Source organism: Macaca mulatta, chromosome 7 (assembly GCF_049350105.2).
Source record: "Macaca mulatta isolate MMU2019108-1 chromosome 7, T2T-MMU8v2.0, whole genome shotgun sequence".
Classification (NCBI taxonomy): domain Eukaryota; kingdom Metazoa; phylum Chordata; class Mammalia; order Primates; family Cercopithecidae; genus Macaca; species Macaca mulatta.
The window spans coordinates 36,201,734-36,217,693 of NC_133412.1; the positions used below are offsets into that span (position 1 = coordinate 36,201,734).

Consider the following 15,960-nt stretch of genomic DNA (forward strand, 5'->3'; position numbering starts at 1 on the left):
CCCCAAGGCATGAGACCACTAGGAAAGCATTATGAAGTACACAGCTACCTTGTTTCCCGTTTGTCAGTGGACATACTTCCTTCACTTTTCCAGCTGGTGGGTCTGGAAGGATTGGGCCCTGCCTCTCGAGGATGTCTAGGATGAGTGATATCAGGCCTGTCATGAATAATCACCGTTCTCCTTTCATCTCGCTCCCCTCGAACTTCTCGCCTGTCTGATTCTCTCAGTTCGTTTCTTGGTGGAGGCTCATTTCTTCTGGAGTCACTGAAATTTTTGGGATATCTTTCGAAGCTTGGATCTTCCCTTCGTGCAGTAGGTCGTGCTTTTTTCCCCTCACTTTGACCAACAAAGCGATCCCGCCTATTGATTAGAAACAAAGAATATAGGTCCAAGAAGTGCTTACTTGAGTGCTTAATTCTTCTTAACTTTGTCTGCATAACCTATAATGATGAAACCAAAAAATGAACTTAAGGCAAAGCTATGGAAAAAAGCTAGTCATTGATTATTACAACTCATTTTCTTTCAAACTGAACTAAGTGTCTAGCCTAAGGTTGGTTTTCTTAGTGTTCAGGAGAAATGATACCAAACACTCAAAGTCGCTACCAAGCTGAAGAATGTTTTACTGTTCTTAACAGTTGAGGCACATCCAAAGCGATCAGTGCTCCCACAGTTTTAAAGATAAGAGGCCGGGCGCGGTGGCTCATGCCTGTAATCTCAGCACTTTGGAAGGCTGAGGTGGGTGGATCACTTGAGGCCAGAAGTGCTAGACCAGCCTGGCCAACATGGCAAAACCCCATCTCTACTAAAAATACAAAAATTAGCCGGGCATGGTGGTGGTGCATGTCTATAATCTCAGCTACTTGGGAGGCTGAGGCACAAGAATCATTTGAACCCAGGAGGCAGAGGTTACAGTACGCCAAGATTGCACCACTGTGTTCTAGCCTGGGAGACAGGTGGGACCCTGTCTCAAAAAAAAATAAAAATAAAATACAGATAAGAAGATAAAGCCAACCTACTTAATGGTGTTCTAGTTAATTAGTTTGGAATACTGAATCACATTCCCATTAACAGAAACAAAAACCATATAATTTGTTCTGAGCATTCAGTTCTGACCTGGTACTTCTTAATGAAGATTTTAGGAGAAACAGAGTTATCACTAGCAAGGCTCATAAAATAAATGTAACAATTTTCAACATATCTACCTTTCAAAAGATGAAGACTGTACTGCTGAACTCTCAGGAAACCTGCCCCTCTCTCGGTGATCAAAGTCATTAAATCTGTTCTGTTGGCGAGAGTAGTCAGATCCATGGCCAAATCGTGCATCTGTATCTAGAGACAACTTTTTATTCTCGCTCCAGTAAGGATCATCTCGCCTTGAAGAGAAATATTTGCTCATTTACATAAATTAGTTCTACAGTAATCAAACGACATTTACTTGGAGTCATACATACCACATGTTAGAACTGTGGACACAACAGGGCTAATAAACTCAAGACATAACACACTCAGGAGTACAAACTAGCAAAGACTTAATTGTTGAATTACGTAAAGTCAAACAGTGTGAGAGGAATTTAACGGGAGAGAAAAATAGTTGAAAAACTGCATGTCTTACAATTATTAAATGGAAAAGACAAATAAAATACTTGAAACCACTTTATAATAAAATTCTAACCAGCAGTTCACAACCTCTTCAGTTATCCTTAACTTTGGAAACATTAGAGTGGCAAGTCAGAAGCACAGTTCATTCATTCCACCTATTTCTCTACACAATCAACTCATTTTAATAGAATTTATGTTAAGAAAATTAAATGGGCATACTTATATTTTTAAATCTATATGAAGTATGAATCCAAGCACACAACAGAATGTATCTTTCAATCTCAAGTTTATGACTTCCATTTCTATACTATCTGCACTACCTTTTTAAGAATGTTCAAAATCTGTTTAATTATTATTGAAGCCTATTACGACAATGTATTTCCAGTCATAACGAAAAACGTTTGGCATCAGAAAGGTAGACAGGGAAAGAAATGCAGACTGTTCCCACTTGCCAGTGCACTGGGTCTACCCCAGTACTGTAATCCTTCCCATCCCTGTTGATTGTGACTTTTATTTCAGTGATAGGAGTTTATACTTTCTAATTCTCTAGTCTTAGCCTAAAGGGAATAAAACAGCAAGTGTAACTGTTAAGGAATAAAGTGAGTAACTACCTATGATCTACATCACGTGGGCGTTTCAAGGAATTCCTTTTTTCTTGTTCATAACGAAGTTGCTGTTGTTGCCTTCTGAGTTCCTCTCTTTCTCGAGCAATCCGTTCAGCTTCCTTACGACGTTCCTTCAGACAACACAGAAGGAAGAACCAACCAAGGCAAAATGAAAACATAAGATAAGTATACATGCAACCTTGTTTTAATCCTGTCGCTAAGAAACCATCATAAGCAAAGACCAGGCAAAACACAAACCTATGACACCTAAATTTGATTTCAATAATCTAGGCTATAGCTATCGTTCTGCAACATTAAAAATAACAAGGACTGGGTGGTGAAAGTTGGCAAGTAATTGGGAAGGTCAAGTTTAGTTTAATCATTCGACTAAAATAAAAGCACCTAAAGGGAATTAGAAATAGCGTTCTTAATATGTATGGAGACTAAGTGCCTTAAAACCCTGAGGTGCAATTCTGCAAAGAGAGGCATTATTTCCTTCCAGCCTTGGGAAATCATTCCCACTATAATATGTAAGGAAATCATTATTATTTTCTAAGACTGGGATAGTGACAGAGCCTGGATTACAACTACTCTGGACTCATAGTCCTATGCTCAGACTATTAGGCTGCCATGATATTGCAGAGCTAGAATTATTACCAGTTATCTAGAACAAAGTCACTACTAATTGTATTTTTAACTAGTACCTAATTCACTGTTATCTTTCAGGGACACTTAAAAGCTCATTAGCTAAACTCATTCTATAGACGCTTTACAACAAGTAAAGCAAATTTTAGGGCTAAAATCACAGAGTTTGAAATAGGTGAGTTATTTAAGATGAAAAGATTTTCTGACTGCACCTGTTCAATACGAATGCGTTCCCTTTCCAAGCGTTCGCGTTCCATTCTCTCTCTCTCTAGTTTTTGCCTTTCAATTTCTAGGCGCTCTCTCTCTCTCTGTAAGCGTTCCCGTTCTTCCCGTTCACGAATTATTCTAATGCGTTCTCGCTCTCGACGCTCTCTCTCTGCAATCTCTCTTCGTCTACCAAAAATCAGTATTTAGAAATACTTAAATTATGCTAGCACTGTGTGAAAGAGAATAGCTTTGAATTTGAATTTTTCCTTGAGGTTGGCAATTTAAAATTTCAACTCAATCTAAGTAGTTTTAATGTAATTGGAAAGAGAATTCAAAGTAAAACTTTAAACAGATCCCAATATTTTCACTTATTTATAAATAAGACTGTCAACTGAGCAGCTAAATTTTATAATATAGAGTAGTTGCCTCTTAGATGATTCCTGTTTAAATAAAAATCACTATAATAATAGTCCATTAATTAATTGACATTTTAGAAGGATGTAATCTGCATATATAAATTTACAAAACTACAACTTCCAACACCTGTTTTTGATGGAAAAAGCTCTAATGCCTATTATATATTCTATTGTATCTCCTTAAACAAAGTATATACTTTATTTTGATGATTTGGGATCATAACAATGAACATCAACAATAGCAAATACTACATACAACAAAATGGTGTCTTTAAGGGCTATTTTGGAATGTTTACTATCCTATAATAGATGGCTCCAGGTAATGTGTTTTCTGAGTCAGAGGTAGTTCAACTGTGTGCTGAACTGAATTGTTATTGTATTAGACTTTTAATGTTATTTTCTTACTGTAAGGTAGTCAGTGTCCTTTTCTGTCTATCATTGGCATGTCTTTCTCTAGTAACGCAGTGGTTCTCAATGGGTCAGTACTATTTCTACAGAAATCAATGGGGTATTTTTAATTATCACAATGACCATGGGGCAGATACTAGCATTTAGTGTATGAGGATGAAGGAATCTAAGCATCTTATTGATGCATGGAATAGTGAGGATAGTTGTACACAGTAAGAACCATCCAACACTTCTCATACCTTTCAGATGCCACAATGGACATTCACACCATTAAAAACAACCAAATGCCTTAAGCAAGAATAACGTGAGTCTAGAACTCAACCCCATTTTTAGTCAATACTAAGTTTGTCTGCTTTGATATGATTTATGTATTTTAGAATTTCCAATAATGCAACTCCATATAAATAGAAGGAAAATTATACTTTCTTGAGACTTTTACCAAGAGTTGCTCACCATTTCAGAAATCATGTCATAATGTCAACACTACTTCTGGTATTTACTAACCAATACAACATATCAACTGACATACAATGTCAGTCTGTATTTGGAGCTGTCCCATTCTCAGTGAGTCTAAATAGGGATGCAAACATCTGACTACTTCATTAAGTCATGCCTAAACATTCCTATCTGGAATACATATTTTTATTATAAATTACTTTTATTTCTCCTTTATATTATAGTTAAGCCATTACTTTTATTTTTGGAAATTATTAGTATAGGTTAAGTATGTTACGCATCAGTTTCATTTCAGGAGAGTAAAGGCATTGCAACATTTTTTAATATAAAAGGGATTTTGGTCTCATAGGGTTTGAGAATCACTGGTCTAGTTGCCCCTCAATCCCACTCTCCTCTCAATCTGTTGTCAACTAAATAAACAGGAAGCTAGGCACATTTGGACTTCATCTTAAAAAAAAGAAAATGGGTTCTATGTGCTGTAAGGATTACTTCCTTTTAGTAAAGTTGTGTGTCAATTATTATGCAGAATAACCTAAGTTGCTAAAAGTATCTCTGGTAGTTCCCAACACTCTCATGAATGAATAGATGAAATCCCATGATAAGTAACCCCTGGACAAGATAGGTTAACATTTGAAATAATATACTACAAAACACACCCACAAGACTATTTTAAGTGGCATCCAAAAATTGATATACAAAAGTAAACTGACACTCATGATGAACTGTTGAGATATGGCCACTAAAAATGGAAACATCTTGCTTTGTTTATATTTTCCATTTGTTTTAAAGAGAATGCTTGCTTTGGGATACAATCTGAATACCATTAGGCTCACAGGGCAAATCTTCCTTCTCTTAGGCACTAATACAAACAATAAATTTTGCTAAATGTGTTAAAATGTCAGATTACAGTATTTGAACACTATAGCTACTCTGAAACTATCTTACCTCAAATTTTTCCTTTAAAGTCATGTTTTTTATGGCAGCAGCTTTGGTGTTGAGGAAAGAGCATTGGACTTGGAGTCAGAAGACTTGGGTCAGAGTCCCGACTCTGCCACTTGTTAGCCATGTGGGCATTGGAAGAGTCATTTAGCCTCTCTGGGCCTCCACTTTTTTCAATTGTATAATGGGCATAACTAGCCTTATAGAACTGTTGAGTTGGAGATAACAGATGGAAAGCACTTTGTAAATTTTAAAGTGCTATGCAAACTTAAGAAATCATTAGATGCTACCGTACTTCTTTAAGGTGTTAAACAGTTTTCTGTGGGAATACAATTTCCAGAAATCTGGCTTATAACCAGTGTTAAATATTTACCTATATTTAACGACAGGTATAAAACAGACCCTCTTCCTACCTTCGAAGTTCCATTGCTCGTCGCAGCCTTTCAAAACGAACTAAATGTTCTCTCAACCTTTGTTCCTTCATCTTTTCAAAAGGCAAGATCTCTTTCCTTCTGTAGTCTTTATCTCTTTTTTTATCTAGACTAGCTCTCTCCTTTTCCTTACTTCTCCCATGAATCTATAGAAAAAAATTAGAAGAACACTAGAAATTAAAATATTTTGGGGCTTTATTTTTCAAGTTTAGCAGGTCATTTAAAAAGTTCAAATAACTAGTAACATTTCCTTTTTCTTGGGTTTGCTAGCATGCAAGTATGCAAAGATGGTTACGGAAAAACAGAATTATCTTCTTTTGTAAACAGCTGAAGTAGTATACAGCCATCCTGATCAGAGACTTACTTTCTCATATCTTCCTCTTCTTGATGGTCTACAATGATCTCCTTTAGTTTGGTCTAATATTACCATATGTCCTGGACTCTTTGAACCTAAGGGAAAAAAATTATATAAAATAAATGTCTAAAAATTATCATTGAAAAAGAAAATACGTATGTAAAAATGCTAACTTCTGACAGTCACACACCAATACAAGAAATAAAAAACCTACTTATTCTACAAGAACTTAAATGCAAAGAGTTTTTTAAACAGTTCAGTCTGCTAACATAAATACTTTCAGTGATACCAAAAGATCCTAATTCAATAGTACTAATCAATGACCATTTTAAGTCAGCCCAGAATAGCAAAGGAGGTTAGCTGGAAGAAAACATTTGTTTGTTTCCCCAGAGTAGAAAAGAAGATAATTACTCCTACTAGACCTCCTTTCCTACCACAATGACACCTAACAACAAAGCTTACACCTCTGGATTATAATTTCAGGTTTTCCCTTCCACTGTAAAAATTAAGCAGTCGAATGCATTAGAAAGGGATTGAAAAGATATATAGCATACTTATTCGCTTCTTTTCTTCACTTTTTTTAATCGATTCTGATGTTTGGCCACTTGCTCCATTATCATTCTTCTCATCTTTACCTTCTATTTTCTTAGTATCCTTGCTTTCTTTTTTTTCAGATTTCTCAGATGATCTTTTCTCTTCTTTTTTGACAGAGGCTTGTGTCCTGACCATACCACCCCAGACAAAAAAACCAGAATGAGTGCTTCATAATGTACCAAAAAAGTCTGTTTATCGAAATAAATAAAAATAATAAATCCTTACTTGCTACTTCTATCACTCATATTTTTTTTATCTCCGGAACTTCTTGAACTACTCTTTTCATCATTTTCTTTCTTCATTTCCTTCTTAGAGGGATCACCTTTTACCTGAAAGGTTTGAACCAGAAAAACAATTTATACATATGGTTACATTTTTGTGATTATAAAAAGTGTGTTAATGGCAGAAAATCTGGAAAAGATAGAAAATTATAAGGAAAGTAAAAACTACAAACACATAAAAATTAAAAATAATTGCAAATTCTACTCCCTGCTACTGTTAACAGCTATGAGTTGAGAACTAGCGATCAAATTCGACTTGCTTGGATAAACAGTTAGGCAAGCTTACTTTTTCAACAGAAATCAGCTGTCCATGCAGCTCAGTGCGATGAAGATGTGCAATACACCTGGACACCTCTGTGCTTGAAGACATAGTTACAATGCCATAGCATTTTGCCCCAGGACTTCGAGCATTTGTAACTACTTTTGCACTCAGAACCTATAAAATGAGACTGTACTTTAGAGAGTTTTACAATGTTCCAACTACACACACTTCTAGTTCCAACTACACACACTTCTAAATACATGAAACTTCAAAACGGAAACTATATATTAATTCGGGGTGTATCTTATTCTGTTTCATATATATATGTATATATTTTTTTGAGACGGAGTCGCACTCTGTCGCCCAGGCTGGAGTGCAGTGGTGTGATCTCGGCTCACTGCAACCTCTGCCTTCTGGGTTCAAGCGATTCTCCTCCCTCAGCCTCTCAAGTAGCTGGGATTACAGGCATGCACCACCACATCCTGCTAATTTTTGTATTTTTAGTACAGACAGGGTTTCGCCACATTGGCCAGCTGGTCTCAAATGCCTGACCTCAGGTGATCGGCCTACCTCGGCCTCCCACAGTGCTGGGATTACAGGCATGAGCCACTGCACCCAGCCTATTTCATATTCTTGTGATCACCATCTACATTACCCATCTTAATAAATATTCAGGGGAACAATTTAAAGTGCCAAAAAGCAATTTAACCTTCTTTTTATATTTATTTCCTCCCCTCAAATATGTAGCCAATGTAGCCAAAACAATCTCATCAGTGAAGTAATGGCACAATTAATAAAAGCAAATAAATTGGATTTGAACCAAAATATCCCTATCATATGCCCACCCTGAATGTCTTTAGAGAAAAAGTTTCCAGTATTTTAATGATGAGTGTTGATACTTTTCTATAATGAGTAAAGAACCAATCACATATAAAAAAGCAGACTTAAAAATGCACCCCCTGAAAAACACGCTAAAGCTTGAAAGACAACATTTTCAATCTATGTGCTTTTCAAATGTATATGAAAATGACAAATAATTTCAATTCTGTAAGATGGGTAGTTAAGAGAGACAAAGCAGGTATGGATGAGTGAGAAGAAAAGTGAGAGAGAACGATTCAGTGCTGAACAGAGTAAAGACATAAAGCTGCGAACAAGGAAACAGGAAAATCAGGAGTTTAATGGTGTGGGTGGCTGGAACCAACCAACTTTTACCTCAACCCTAGGAAAGGCTGATTTGCCCCATAGCCATTTAATTTTTAACTCTGTGGGTCTTCCTACCAAATATATGGTATCCGCATATAGTTTTACTACTAATAAATATCAACATTAAAATATTGTTTTCACATCTCTAACAATATATTATTGAAAACAGAAGAAAAAATAACACAGCCTATCATGGGGCTACAATTCTCAGCATTCTATTTCTGACACCTACAAGAACCTCCTTTACACTCAGGCAACTCACTAATTAAAGCAGGGAAAAAAGCCTCTGAAAATCAAGAGGACAGGTTTTGGTAATATTAACGGCTATTTACCAATAATGGTCACTAATTCACTAATTTCAATATTTGAAAGCCTATCATGTGCACATGAAGTACAGTAAATAAGGTCCCTGACCTCGAAGAGCTTACACTGGAGTACATTAACTATGATGTATATGAAAAACTGTAATGTAAGTAGACAGTATTGAGTGCCCTCAGGGATGCAGCTCACAATTCAAAGCATTCGTTATTAATGGAGTATTCTTTGACTACTCTTACTTCTCTTCCTTTAGGTCTCCCCTTAACTGCCGGAGAAACTTTTCCTGATGAACTAACCACAGTAAAGCCTCCCCCTTTTAACACCTGTGTACTTTTCCTTCACAGCACTTAAAACAACTTCTGATTAAATTTATATATACAGGCATGGTGCAGTGGTTCACACCTGTAACCCCAGCACTTTGGGAGGCTCAGACAGGGGTGGATCACCTGAAGCCAGGAGTTTAAGACCAACCTGATCAACATAGTGAAAACCTCATCTCTACTAAAAATACAAAAATTAGCCCAGTACAGTTGCTCATGCCTGTAATCCCAGTTACTGGGGAGGCTGAGGCATGAGAATAGTTTAAACTTGGGAGGCAGAGGTCACAGTGAGCCCACATCACGCTGCTACACCCCAGCCTGGGTGACAGAGTGAGACTGTGTCTCAAAAAGAAAAAAAAAAGTTTATATATAAACTTAATATAGATACATGTTTGTATATAACTTTATATAAGTTTAAACAATTCTAATGCCTATATAATAGCCAATTTTACATTTTTCTCCATTACTGGACTAGAAATCTATAACAAGGATCGTATATGGTTCCCCCCAGTCCCCACTGAATTATATATCCCACTGCCTAATAATAGTCTAAATATAAATATATTTTTTCAAGATGTCCAAATCAGGCTCAGCAATATGCCACATCCCAAGCTACGTGCTACAAAGTATCATGATGAATAAACTTAGTCTTTGGCTTAAATAGGTTTAAAGTTTGGAATACAAAGATTCCCAAGGCTCAGAGACAGATTAAATGATGAAACACTATTTATCCCTTAACTCTCATCTACCATTACCACAGAATTCAGTAATTAAGTCTATTAACCGTCCTAAGAGATACAACAAATTAGAAGATATTTATGTAATAGTATTTAGAATACAATCCTCATTTCAAATGCAGATACTAGAAAGACGGATAAAAAGGTAAAAAGAATGTACCTTTCCATATTTGCCAAAGAGGTTCTTCAAATCAGCAGCTTTGGTATTAGATGAAAGTCCACTAACCCAGATATTTTTAGTTGAGCTTCCACTGCTACCACTAGTACTACTTGTACTTCCTAGAATAGATTTAATATCAGATGTTTAAGTATCTCAATCAGAATCTTTATACAAAATTAAAAGGGCCACATTCTTTCCAAACTATAATTTTGATAGTATGACATTACTATATAAAAATCCTGTGTTTATTATTATTGAAATCAAACAAGACAACATAACTAGTGAGGGAAAAAAATCTAAATATATGTACATTTCCTATTGTATGAGTTCTAAGTTGAAGAGGGTAAAAAAATCAATTTGCTGTTCAGTTTTACTAATTTATAGTCTACCACTGCACTGAATAGAGACAACCAGGAAGCAATCACTTAGCAATGAACAGACTGTTTAGTTGCCACATCTGCTGTGGGCTTTAGATCCTTAGAAATTGACATGGAAGAAGAAAAAGTCAGAGTAAGGTATACATTTTTCAAGAATTTACATGGTTAATAACAAAGACAAACCAACTGGTACACCTTCATTCCCTATTAGAGAATAGGTAAGATGGCCGGGCGCGGTGGCTCAAGCCTGTAATCCCAGCACTTTGGGAGGCCGAGACGGGCGGATCACGAGGTCAGGAGATCGAGACCATCCTGGCTAACATGGTGAAACCCCGTCTCTACTAAAAAATACAAAAAACTAGCCGGGCGAGGTGGCGGGCGCCTGTAGTCCCGGCTACTCGGGAGGCTGAGGCAGGAGAATGGCGTAAACCCAGGAGGCAGAGCTTGCAGTGAGCCGAGATCCGGCCACTGCACTCCAGCCTGGGCAACAGAGAGAGACTCCGTCTCCAAAAAAAAAAAAAAAAAAAAAAGAATAGGTAAGACAAAATGGGAATTATATGCAGCTGGATAACTCTAGAGTCAGTAAGAAACAATCTTCTGAAACAACTACAAGATTAAAGATCAGAGATCTCAAAATCCTTTATAACAGGTAAATGATTATATGAATCATTTCTGTACTATGTCACACACGAATTATGGCTTCATACGTATAGAGGCCGTATCTTAGGATACAGGCCTAGCCAGTCACCCTTTTCTTCAAATGTGCTGTAATAAAAGGGAAATTTTCATTCACTTGACTTTATCTGGAAAATAATTTTTACTCACTTTAAAAGAAACAGTATACAAGCAATTAAAAGGAACAATTTCTATATTTCACATTAAATGGAGAAAGAGTAAAAATTTTAGATGTTTTAAAAAATTACATGTGTTAACAGTTGTGAAGCTACTTTCAGCGTAGACTCAGAGGGAGAAAAGATAACACATACCTGGCTCAAATTTTTTAAATATTAATGGTTGATACTTGATTCTGTTCTTACAAAGGGTATTCATCAAGGACCTTATGAAATGTTAACTCAATGTTTGTGTATCATTTTTGTTACCAGTAACATTTGGGCCCAGATATGTTACTAATTACAGAAAAAAAATTTTTTTTTTCCTTAAAAGACCAATTGGCTTAAAATAAACTATAGAAGATGCATACAATTCTCCTTTACACATTTAGGAGGTATTTAAAAGCTTTGTAGTACCTGAATGTTTTATTTTCCCTTAAAATTCTTTTGTAGAAAGTAAGTATTTTTTAAGTAAACACAGCACATGTACAAGATGAAACTATAGCTCATGGGCATGAGATTTCTCAGTATCAGAAAGCAACTAAATATTGCACTTTGAAACTTACAAGAATTGAAAAAAAAGAAAAACGAACACTAGACTCCACAAATACACACAAGTATTATTTAATTAGCTAAGATATACTATTCAAAATAGTACCAGAAAGTATAATCTGTGAACAGGGAAAAGGTTGTGGTGATATACAGTAGTTATAAATGAGTTAACAAAAGATAAAATAGTTCTGAAATTATAATGTAAGAAAATATCTATTAATATCCAACACAGTCCCTTGGAACACACCAGATAAGTGTTCCCTAGCCAATGGGTTTTTAACATACCCAATACCAGTTTACAAAGTAAGTAAACAGTAACACATCAATCAGTTTTCTATAATATATATAATTCCACAGTTTACATAAAGACCATCTCAAGTTTCTAGCCTGTCAATAAAATTCTTAAGGACTAAATGTCAAAGAAAACACCACACAACTACTACTTTTTAATGAAAATATGCAATGTCAACACTGAAATAAATAGGGAAAAAAACCCTTTACCTTTGTCATCTTTAGATGATGTCTTGCTGTCTTTAGATTCCTTTGAAGAGCTAAAGAGGCAAATCACCAGAAGAAAATTGAAAACAAAAACAAAACCAAACCCAAAATAGAACAGCTTGATATTCACTATATTTCAAACTAGTGCTATTCATACAAATTAACAATTCCAAAGGCCTAGATTAGGTTATTTGAACAAATGACTCCCTGAGGATTCTTGCACTGATTTTCCCCAAGATGCCTGAAGATCTAGATTTTCTGACAATTCTATTCAGTGGAAATATGGCCATCTTCTCCAGATTTCAGGACTGGGACTTGACTTCATTTTGTGTTCTTAGAACTGATAGTTGTTCATTAACCATCATCACAAGGATTTTAAAAAATAAAACACAAAAATTGTCAATTTGAAAAAAAAAAAACAAAAAACAACAAAAAAACCAAATATATGCTGACATTCGACAATGCAATCAGTAGAACACACTGCATTATTATGAAGATCTTGAAAATTTTTAAAAGTAACTTATGACGGTCAAAAATATTATAGGCAGGATCATAAGACACTAATTACTGTACATGTTCTTGAAGCCACCCCCTTAATGTAGAGTGATCTTATTGAATGCTGGAATTCAGTATCGTAAAGAACTGACATAGAAAAACAAACCTCTTTGCTTGACCAGAGGCCCCAGTAGACGAGGGCCCTTTCTTCAAAGTATCCTTTTCTTTGTCTCCAGATTCTGCTTTCTTAGAACTTTCTCTGGCTTCCTTCTCGACAGGGTCACCCTTCACGCAGTCTTCCTTCTTACCATCTTTATGGTTCGCATTCATCTCATAATCCTTGCTTTCCTTCTCCGGGCTCTGTGCAATGGCGTCCTGCCCATCTTTTGGCTTACTTGCTTCAGAATCTGTAATTTTCACATTTTTACCTGTTTCTAGGAGGTCATCACCATCAAAATCCAGAGTGATGGCATCTTCAGCCTGGATTGTGACCGAGATGTTGTCATCCTCAGCTTCTTTCACAGTCGTATGAGCTTCCATCTCTTCATGAGCTGTGTGATCAGCCTCAGCTAGGCTCCCTTCTGAAGGAAGAGGTTTAGATACTTCTTGTGTACCATCACCAGAACCTGCTATATCTAAGAGGATTTAACAGGAATAAATATGGCAAAACAAGAAGTTTAAACAATTTCATATTCATAAGCTAGAATAGGACCTAGAAAATATAAAGCCAGTTATTAGCACTGATGGAAGGTTAGGAGGAAAAAAAAAAAAAAAACACAAGGGTATTAACTAACATAAACCATCCTTTACCCAGGATCACTTATTCTTCATGGAAAAAATGATCTCTACATACAAACACCAAACAACAACAGTGAGAAAATGGTTCCATCCTGAAGATACCAGCTCTTCATTTCTGGTTATAAGTTAATGGCATATGGAAGATTTTGTTCCTCCAAGGGACAGTGACAAAAGTGCAGATTGTTGTTCAATGCTCGAATTATCCTGGGATTGAACCCTAGTGACCTTCAGAACTCCCATGGTGACTTCTTGACAGGTCACAGTCTGAGGATATCAATCAGTCTTCACAGTATTTCAGGGCCCCATCTTTTTCACTCTTCAATGCTTGAGTAGTCCAGATTCGTATGGAAAACTGCTACAGAAGGCTCCAAAGATGCTCCTGCTCCGTAACGTTCAGGAAATTGGTTATTTCCAGTCTTCATCCTGTCCAGTCAGTCTGCAATTACCATTTTCAAAGATGTCTTGCATTCCCCCAAAACAGAAAGGCTTCGGGCATGTGACATTTTCAGTCAGTAGCTTTACTTCGTCATTGCTTCTAGGCTTTTTATTTGCCTTGCTTAACCCTGCTCCATGTCCTTTCTAGTCCAAAGTAGGATCCTTTGACTTCTGTCCAAGGACTCTTCCATAACCTCCTACTGACCACATGTATTACTACTGTTGCCCCTGTAATTGTATTGAATGAGACAGCTCGTCTAAACTAAAATTGTCAGATGACCGTATGGAAGTTTCTCTAAGCAGCAAACACAAAGTCAGTCTCCTGGTCATTCATCATATTTAGGACTAGTTGTAAAATTCACTGTGAGTTATGCACTCGGACTCCAATAAGCACACATGAGTTACTGCAGTGTCAGTCTTAAGAATTTAATCAACTTACCGTATACCAGAAGTTATTTTAAAAATAAAAATTGGATTAAATAAAAAATAGCATTGCTCACTACAGTAACTGATATGTACTATTAAGTTGGAATATATCTTTAGTGTTCAAAAGAAAATTAAAACCAATTGGAAAATAAAATCAAGATGCTAACTTAATTCACTAAATAGATAAATTTGAAAATAAACTAATTTCAAAAATAAGGTTTCAAATAAGGAGTGCTTTATTTTCACATAATTTACTGTTTTTCTAAATTTTAGCAATTTTTAAACTCTATTCAGCATCAAACATACCTTTCTCATTTTCTTCTTCCTCACCATCCTGAAATTCAAAGAATAATCAAATGTAAAATGAATTCACATAAAACTAGATTTTAGTAATAGTACAAAATCAGCCAAGTGAAATTTGGTGGATAGCTTCATATTATTATGTAGGGATACCTAACACTAACAAATAAATAGGCTATTCCAATCAAAACCAGAGTCCATGTAGAGAGAGATGTGGCACAAGTCTGGGACATCTTAGAAAACAGGTGTATCTATCAATGAGTAGATCAATAACAAACTGGATTAATTTTGGTATTCAAAACTAGTTTATATAATCCAATTCTTCCTCATATCAAAGAGCTGTCAATAAGACTGACCTGATGATGTGTTTTATGTTACTCAGTTCACAGGTACTCCTAGCTAAGATATACTATTTAAAATAGTACCAGAAAGTATAACCTGTAGACGTAACTTTCAAGTGCTTGGATACACAGTAATGAACAAATCAAACAAATAACACTCCCCTTTAAGTATATCAGACATTAGAAGAACAGTTACTAAGTCAGTTTCAAATTATTCATTCTTTTAATGTGTTAAAAGTGAGTTCATATCAACCACTGCACTCCAGCCTGGGTGACAGTAAATCCCTGTCTCAAAAAAAGAGTTCATATTTGTCATACATATACTGATGGCCAAGCCAATTTTAAAATGGTATTTGTGCTATAGGGAATTAAAACAAGTAACCCACATATTTTTAAAACATGATTTTAATTTTAAAATATTTGACAGCTTCACTAAAATTAAAATTGAGAATGTGCTAGCTTAAAAATAGAAGTGTCATAAAGGGGAGAAGCTTAATTTGCTCTACCAAGCAAATAATGCAAACATCACTGAAGTAATCAGAGCAACAGAGAACCAACATTTTCCCAAACATAAGGCTATAAAGAATAAAGTGATATGCATTCTAATCTCAATAACTGAAAAAATTACATAATCATTTTACTTTTTAGAGACAAGTCTTGCTATTGATGCTCAGGTGCTCTCGAACTCCTGGCCTCAAGCTGATTCTCCCACCTTATCCTCCTGAGTAGCTGGGATTACAGATGCAAACCACTACGCTTGGCTTAACAAATGTTTTGATTTTTTTTTTTTTAAACAGCTTCTTACTCTGTCGTCCAGGCTAGAGTGTGGCAGCATGATCATAGCTCACTGCAGCCTCAAACCCTGGGCTCAAGTGATCCTCCTGCCACACAGCCTCCTGAGTAGCTGGGACTACAGACGTGTGCCACCATGCCCAGCAAATTTTTTTTTTTTAATTCTAAGTGGAGAAGAGG

At 35.9% G+C, this 15,960-nt stretch overlaps 1 protein-coding gene and 1 long non-coding RNA gene across 12 annotated transcripts in view; both read right to left on the reverse strand.

Moving 5' to 3' along the window:
- LOC144329889 (uncharacterized) overlaps nt 1–15,960 on the reverse strand; it is a 139,811-nt gene that overhangs the window by 60,092 nt on the left and 63,759 nt on the right. The window lies entirely within an intron of this gene.
- Nucleotides 1–15,960, reverse strand: part of SLTM (SAFB like transcription modulator) — a 55,453-nt gene that overhangs the window by 8,472 nt on the left and 31,021 nt on the right. For 3 of the 11 annotated variants that reach the window (XM_077939491.1, XM_077939490.1, XM_077939488.1), the window contains 13 exons: nt 14,654–14,681; nt 12,855–13,266; nt 12,197–12,246; nt 9,937–10,055; nt 7,223–7,372; nt 6,881–6,984; nt 6,616–6,782; nt 6,071–6,156; nt 5,689–5,852; nt 3,062–3,242; nt 2,211–2,335; nt 1,203–1,373; nt 49–360 (listed from right to left, as the gene is read on the reverse strand). In XM_077939491.1, the coding sequence (XP_077795617.1) occupies nt 49–360; nt 1,203–1,373; nt 2,211–2,335; nt 3,062–3,242; nt 5,689–5,852; nt 6,071–6,156; nt 6,616–6,782; nt 6,881–6,984; nt 7,223–7,372; nt 9,937–10,055; nt 12,197–12,246; nt 12,855–13,266; nt 14,654–14,681 (2,069 nt within the window). Of the gene's footprint in view, nt 1–48; nt 361–1,202; nt 1,374–2,210; nt 2,336–3,061; nt 3,243–5,688; nt 5,853–6,070; nt 6,157–6,615; nt 6,783–6,880; nt 6,985–7,222; nt 7,373–9,936; nt 10,056–12,196; nt 12,247–12,854; nt 13,324–14,653; nt 14,682–15,960 lie in introns of all 11 variants that reach the window. The other 8 variants (XM_015142379.3, XM_015142378.3, XM_015142375.3 and 5 more) reach the window with 3 other exon arrangements.